The 7,315-nt window shown below is 37.5% G+C and overlaps 1 protein-coding gene across 1 annotated transcript in view; it reads right to left on the bottom strand.

Annotated features, from left to right (window-relative positions):
* Positions 1 to 232: 232 nt before the first annotated feature.
* LOC107677885 (TANK-binding kinase 1-binding protein 1-like) overlaps positions 233 to 7,315 on the bottom strand; it is a 60,338-nt gene continuing 53,255 nt past the window's right edge. The window contains exons 8-10 of the mRNA XM_016472951.1: positions 6,374 to 6,489; positions 3,017 to 3,798; positions 233 to 1,724 (exon numbers count right to left, since the gene is read on the bottom strand). Of these exons, the coding sequence (XP_016328437.1) occupies positions 1,593 to 1,724; positions 3,017 to 3,798; positions 6,374 to 6,489 (1,030 nt within the window). The 3' untranslated portion in view covers positions 233 to 1,592. The remainder of the gene's footprint in view (positions 1,725 to 3,016; positions 3,799 to 6,373; positions 6,490 to 7,315) is intronic.

Below are 7,315 nucleotides of genomic sequence, written 5' to 3'. Positions count from 1 at the left end.
TGTTTTTCCACGTGTTCCAGTTGCACCATATTTCTGTGTAATATTCTTAAGTGGTACTTGGTCATCATGTGAAAAGAAATGAAAAAACAAGCAGGCTGTGTCTTTGGTTATATTGATGGCATTTCAGTTTATCCGCACTTGTTTTTTAGTATTTCATGTAGGCTATTTTGAATGGTGACATCATAGACGATTTTTCCACGACATTCTAATTTATTGAGATGCACCTGTATTTACAACATCTGGAATGGCATTTTTCCAGAATATTAGCAATTGCCACATAAAATTAGATGGCCAATTGAATGAAACCTCCAACCAGTTATTTGATAGACAGCTTCTTATTTTGGACACACTACTTTCCTATTTTAGCTCCTCTGTATTTGGGTTAGTAGCAGATCCAGTGCCCTCATTTTCACAAAGTCTGCAGAATCAGGGAAAATACCTAGAAAGAAGACTTTAACATATAATATAAGGTACACCTGGAATAATAGGGAATAGTAATATGATTAAACACTTAGCTAATTAAACACTCAACTGGGTGCTGTGATCATTTAGATCACAGCAATACAAAACTTGAATTAGCAGTTCCAGTAGTTTTCTTTTAATCTTCAGCAATCCATTTGCTCTTATCCAAGCTTGAAAAATGCACATCTATATTATATAGCTGAATTTACAGGTTAATACATATAATTGGCTTTAAATACAGGTATACATTTACAGTACATTAAAAAAAGTTTGAACTGATAAAACAGATTGCGCTCTGTGGTGTGATCAGAAGAACAAATATATTTTGTTAAAGCAATTTTTCTTAAGTAATTACATCAAAAATGATCAAAACCATCCACTGTCTAAGTGTACTATGGAAATCAAGTCTTGAGAAACAACAGTAACTGGTGTTTTGTCAGTGGTTGGCTAAAACGGTGTGCACAGAGCTGCAATCATTATGTATATTATGAGAGGAAATTCTTTAAGAATATTTTAAGAAAAATTCGTCCCTTTTTGTACAGCCAAACGCCCCGGAAGACAAACAAAATAGATGTGATTGTGAATTTACAGATAATTACAAATAATCCAGGTGTGTTAAAAGGAAGTCCTGCCAAACTAAGATATGTTTAAGGGTAAGACCCTGGAGTATTAAAAATAAATTATATCTATAAGGTTTTACTTTTTAGCCTCAGTGTTAGTAATATTGATAAAGGTAAACTGGATATTAAGTGCTTATATAAAGTGCTGAAATTCAAATAATGCAACCATTGTCCATATGTCTAATATGACCACATTGAAGTGTAAATAATGCAAATAATCATGGGAACTGTAGTTAAAAGCTGAAATGAGAGCCTTCATATGCAGTATGCTCAGTCAGTTTGGTTTCGTGCGTGTAATTGCTGATAAACAGTGTTTAAAAAAGAAAGTTACAATTTTTCAAGAATTTTGTGTTGAAAAGCAGCAAGATATATAGATATATGAGCCAAATTGTGAGAATGGCCACAGGTGCATCGCCTACATTCTGTCTGAAGGCACCCAGCTAAAAATACCGGGATCAGAGAGTGAATGTAACTGTGGAACAACAGAAGGTCATGGCGTGGCTGTGGGTGTCAGATCTTGCTGTTCTCCAGGTGCGAGTCAATGTGCTTGATCAAGGCATCATCAGGGTAACCAACAGGGAAGATTAGCTGGCACAGCGGGCAGCTCCTGACGTCACCCTCCTCCTCCGTCTCCATCCACAGCTGTAAAGGACACAGTGATATGTTTGACAGCCGTAATGTTTAAAATCCACGTTTTAAAATCGAACAGATACCATAAAGGTGAAATGTGTATTTTATTGAATTTAAACTATCTTCTCCTTTTCCAGCTTGATTGGCATAGACAGCTATATGTAAGCCATTTGATTATGAATTTCTCTGACATCTGTAAACACTGTGTCTCCATGGTTCTTTCAAAATATTTCTGTGTTGGTTAGACCAGACACCGCAACGGTGGCTCAACCAATGGAGTGAGTTTGGGGGTGGGGTTATCTGTTTGTACAGCCAATAATAGACACCTCAGTTGTGCATTTGGAATCTCCCTTTCAAGTCAGTTCTCATTTATTTATTTAATTGGCCAAACTCTACAGGAAGTTGGTTTACAGGAAGTGGATTTTCAAAAAATTTGATGAGTAATGGTATTCTTGGAAATTAATTGTTATTCCATGCTGCTCTACAAATTTATTAAATACGAAAAAGTAATTAGGAAACAAAATCAGGTGACATTTCAAATTTGAAGACATTTAAACATTAAGACGTGGCTTTGTCAAGCCACCATTTAAAGTTTGATTTAGCAAACCTTTCTTTTTTTACTTAAAAATATTCTCAATTTAATTCTGAATGCTGCACAAGTTTGACGAATCCAGTCTGAAAAAAAATCTTTTGTAATTCTGTTGGGTGACACAAATGGTGTAGAAATTACACATTTCACCTTTGTTATATTCTCAAAATAGGTTTATTGGAAAAATGTGCCTCTACCTACATTTTTGCAAAACTCCAATAACATATCTATTTATACAAACACCAACAACTTTTACTCCTTTTCACACAGATTATGATTACAGGAGGAGATTATCAATTAATACTTTTTGTTCTATGCCAAATTGCGGTTCTATGCACAATACTATATTATGACCTAAAAATACTTTTACAATAACGCATGATTTGTAAACTGATATTTTGATGTTCGCATCACATAACCATCTCCATCTGGATGGCTTTTCTGATGTAGTAAACTTGCTCGGAAGCTCACCTGTTAAAACCATTGCACTTTCAATATGGCGTGCTTGGGGTACAAGTCAGATTTATGTTCATCTGTTTTGGATAAAACTGAACTTGCTTTTAGCGCCACTCACTATACATTTCACTTTGAAAGTGTCACAAAATGAGCCAGAAGCAACGTAACATAATTTTGCAGAAATGTCACCACAGGCACATTTTTTTTCCAATGAGCCTATGTAGGTTAGTCTGGCCACTGATTATGATTTGCTACTCACATTGATGGATGGCCAAGACTGGGCGTGCTCTGCATGCAGGTATCCAGGTGGGTGACAGCTTAGGGTGTTGGGACGGGAAGGAATGGGGAAAGCAGAACAAGAGGCGGGGCCTCTGGAGATTGATGAGGGGCTCGACACCCCCAGTGTTCGTGGAGGACTGATGGGATGAGGGCAGGACCATTCCTCCTCATCCTCTGAGGACTGTGGAGGCTGTGGAGATGGATGCAGAGGTGCTGGGCTGTGCTGAGGCTCAAAATGCAAGTGGGACACATCCGAGTGGTGGAAAGACAGCTCCCTGGTCAGCCGAGGAGATTCAGCCAATCCCCCATCACCTCCAACCCCGGACTGAGAGCTCTGTCTTTGAACTAACATGTGCTGGCTTCCTCCATGTTGCTGTTGTTGTTGCTGCTGCTGCTGCTGCTTGTGGTAGCTGTCGACATATGGTCGAGGTTTCGGCAAAGTGGACACCGGGTCCAGAGTGAACCGCGGGGGCCGTTGATAAGCCGACGGATCGGCTACTTCAGAGTAACTGCGTCTTCCCTGGAAACTGGCCCTCAAGTGGTGGGAAGTGGGCCTGCAGGAATAGGATGCGGGGCCGTTGCTGAGCTCAGGCAGAGGTGAGCGACGGTGCATGTCCGGAGAGAGACGCTGCAGAACAGGGGAGCGTCGCTGGGGAATAGGAGAATGACGCTGTTGAATGGGGGAATGCCGCTGTTGGATTGGGGAATGTCGCTGTGGAACAGGAGAATGCCTCTGGTGAGGGACAGGAGAGTGGCGCTGAACTAGAAAATAAACACAGGACATAAGAAAGTGAAAAACGTTCTGTAGAATGAATATAAGACACAAGACACGTTTAAACAAACACATTGATTAAATGCCTGAGATCAGTGTAAATCTTGGGTAACACTTTATTTCGATAGTCCACTTTAGACATTCTATTAACCGTAAGCAACTTTGCAACTACATGTCAACTAGCAGTTAGTAGAGTATTAGTAGACTGTCTGCTTAATATCTTCTAACACTTTCTTTGTCAACATTCTACTAACCCTAAACCTACCCTAACAGTCTACTCTGATAGTTAGTAGACATGTAGTTGCAAATCAATGAGAATTAGTTGACATGTAGTTGACATGTAGTTACAAAGTTACTTATAGTTAATAGAATGTGTAAAGTGGACTATCGAAATAAAGTGTAACCAAATCTTGCCAAAAAATTACTGATGAAATTTCTCTAAAGTCAGCCTCATATATTAGTCATATAAGTCATATATTTAATCAAAATATAACTACTGGTCAGATGACAGACTTCTCTCTGGTGATGTCTGCTGGACTTTTCCCTCATTTAGTCGCTTAAACTCTGCCTCTGCAATCTCACATTCATCTGCCTTCATTTTTGCCTCCTCCACATCTCAAAATCCAATCAGCAACCGATAAATAGAACCAAGTTCCCATCCTACTTTTTACTTTATAATTAATCTGTTAGACTTGGATGTATGTCACAACAAAAATCTGATGCTACATTTGTTTTATCACTATAAAGCCATGTTTTAACGAAGCCTGAATTTGTTCCCACAACTTTTTAATTCATTCCCTCATTTTATTTAAATCGTGGCCACAAATTAAGAACTTGCTCCCTCATTTTAGAAAACTGTGGCCATGTTGTATTAATTTGTTCCCTCATTTTAATTAAATCAAAACGGAAGAATGAATTAGTATAATGTGGCCATCATTTACAAAAATGAAGGAGAAAATTAATAAGTTGTGGGAACAAATTCTAATTTGTGGCCATAATAAATATATTTTCGGGGCTCCGTATATCACAAATGTAATGATGATTTATTTTCATCAGCAGTAACAAAGACAAGACGAAAAATGCATCATGACAATATTTAAATAGTTTCATGTAAAATACTGTTGCTTGAAATTATGCCATCACAAGAAATTAACATGCATTGACACACACCACACACACACACACACACACACACACACACACAACATATTACAACTTACATCTGCACAAAATCACACACAATTGAACTAAGACACACAACATATTACAACTTACATCTGCACAAAATCACACAAAATTGAACACATAGTTAAGTTAACACATATTAAGACACAGTGAATATGGTCTATGTAACAACAAACTAAAACATGGGCAATGACATAGTTTCTGTTAAATTTATATAGTTAAATTCATATATAAAATGTTTGAATATTTGATTTCATTAAAGGTAGCATGGTTCATTCGGAAGAATATTTTAAAGGGTGGTGTAAAGAGCACAGTCCCTAATGGACAGATAGACGTCTGTAATGACTTCCTCTTTCCCCTCACATTTCCTCTTTGAGATATTTTCATATTGTTTTCCTGTGCATTCACACCAGCAGGCTACTTCTAAACAACTTTCTGACTAGCAACAGGCACACAAGATCCTGTACAGAAGATGCATCTGTCTCTCAATTATAAGTCTAATGTGCATATACTCAGCTTCCTGCAATCGTGAGATTGCAATCAGCTATTTAGAGAAATCAGTCCTTCTATCTATGAATCAGTAAGTTTTTTTTCCCCTCCATCTCCGCTTCTGCTTTTTGGTCTGGTTTCCTATATCAAATGGGTTGTGCGGTTGAGAGCAGAGGTGGTAAAAAGATAAGGGGGAGTTGTTTATGTTCTCAAACTCTTAAGAGACATTCAACATGAGAGGCGATCAGAACATGTCAGCAAAAATATTCCTTGTGGAATTTAACCAGACAGCAAACAAGCATGCAGTGCTAAAAAAAGCGCCTGTTTACACACCCACTGTGCTGAATTTTGATGAGTTTGACAAATTGGTTTTATTACAAAAGAGGTTCATTAAAGTATGAAAATATGATTATTACCTAAACCAGGTCTTCATTACACTACATGGCAAAATGTATGAGCATCAGTAAGGTCAGGCGTTGGCAGTGGATGTTCCAATTCATCTCAAAGGACTTCATTGAGTGCCGTGGGTCCAACAGTTAAGGCATTAGAATATTAAGTAATACTAAAATATTTTTAGAAAAAGGGTTAGGGTTAGTATAGATATATTTTTTATAATACAAACATTTTATAAAATATTTCTCTGTAAAATATTGTACTGGTGGAATCCTGTGACAATGCCACATTAGAAAAGACACTGAGCTCTTTCTACTATACAAACCAATAATTAGAAGGTATATTCGTAGAATATACACATACTTTTGGACATACAGTATAGTGTATATTCATGACTGTTTAAAGTGTAATCACAGTTGTTTAAATATCTATGTCTCTGACTGAATGTGTATTATGGACCACATATGGAGATGCTTTACCGGGCCCTTGTCCTCATACCTGGGCTTGCCGGCTCCTGTGAGACTTTCCGCAATATCTCTGTCTGTTTCGAGGTCAGAGCCTGCAACTTGCCCAACTCCTCTGTTAGTTCAGTATAGGCCAAAGCCAGATTTACTCTGTAGAGAGAGCAGGAGAAAGAGAGAGAATGAGAAGGGAGTGACTGAGAAAGAGAGAGACAGTTAGAGTGAATTAACTAAACCGTTTTAGTCTCATAACCACCTGCAATCAAGTTTAACCAGGTGCTAAATGCATTGATATAGCATTAAAATAGCATTGCATCATGAGTACTTGAATAAATTCTCTGTCCTCACTGTTTTATTCTTTCTATATAAAATTTCTATTTAAAAATCTATGTTGGCACATAAATTCACAAAACTAGGTGTTATTACCGTCTGCTAATCAGCTAAGAAGGAACTGCACTTCATCTACACAGCAGTAACATTTTGTATGTTAACACATTACTGTATAACTGACAATGACTAATAAAGTATCATTCCTTAGTACTTAGATGTGTGACATATAAAAGCAATAATAAGGTGATACGCTTCACCACATAACAATGGTTGACAATTATGTTCATGACAGTTGGTAACACTATTTAACTGTGATATGTGTCACTCCACCAGTGAGAACATAACGCATGACTGGCACAGAGAAGAAAACAGTGTAGTTTCAAATCATCTGACTCTGCAGTAACTCACCATGGCAACTAAATTTCTAAAAAGCCTCAGTCATCACAAAAATTGGCAAGTGATTTCCTACATTGCTCTGCAAGTCTTTCGCAGCACTCTGCTGTCTCTTTCTTCACACGTAATAAAATAAATTTAACTAAATTTTCGAATGGGTCGAACAAAGGCCTCTGTAGCAAATCGATGCATTTTTGTAAGAAAAATATCCATATTCAAAAAGTAATAATCACTTTAATGTAGCTTGCGCTCACTG

Source organism: Sinocyclocheilus anshuiensis, unplaced genomic scaffold (assembly GCF_001515605.1).
Source record: "Sinocyclocheilus anshuiensis isolate Anshui unplaced genomic scaffold, SAMN03320099.WGS_v1.1 scaffold1302, whole genome shotgun sequence".
NCBI lineage: Eukaryota > Metazoa > Chordata > Actinopteri > Cypriniformes > Cyprinidae > Sinocyclocheilus > Sinocyclocheilus anshuiensis.
This window is presented reverse-complemented; position numbering and strand designations above follow the sequence as displayed.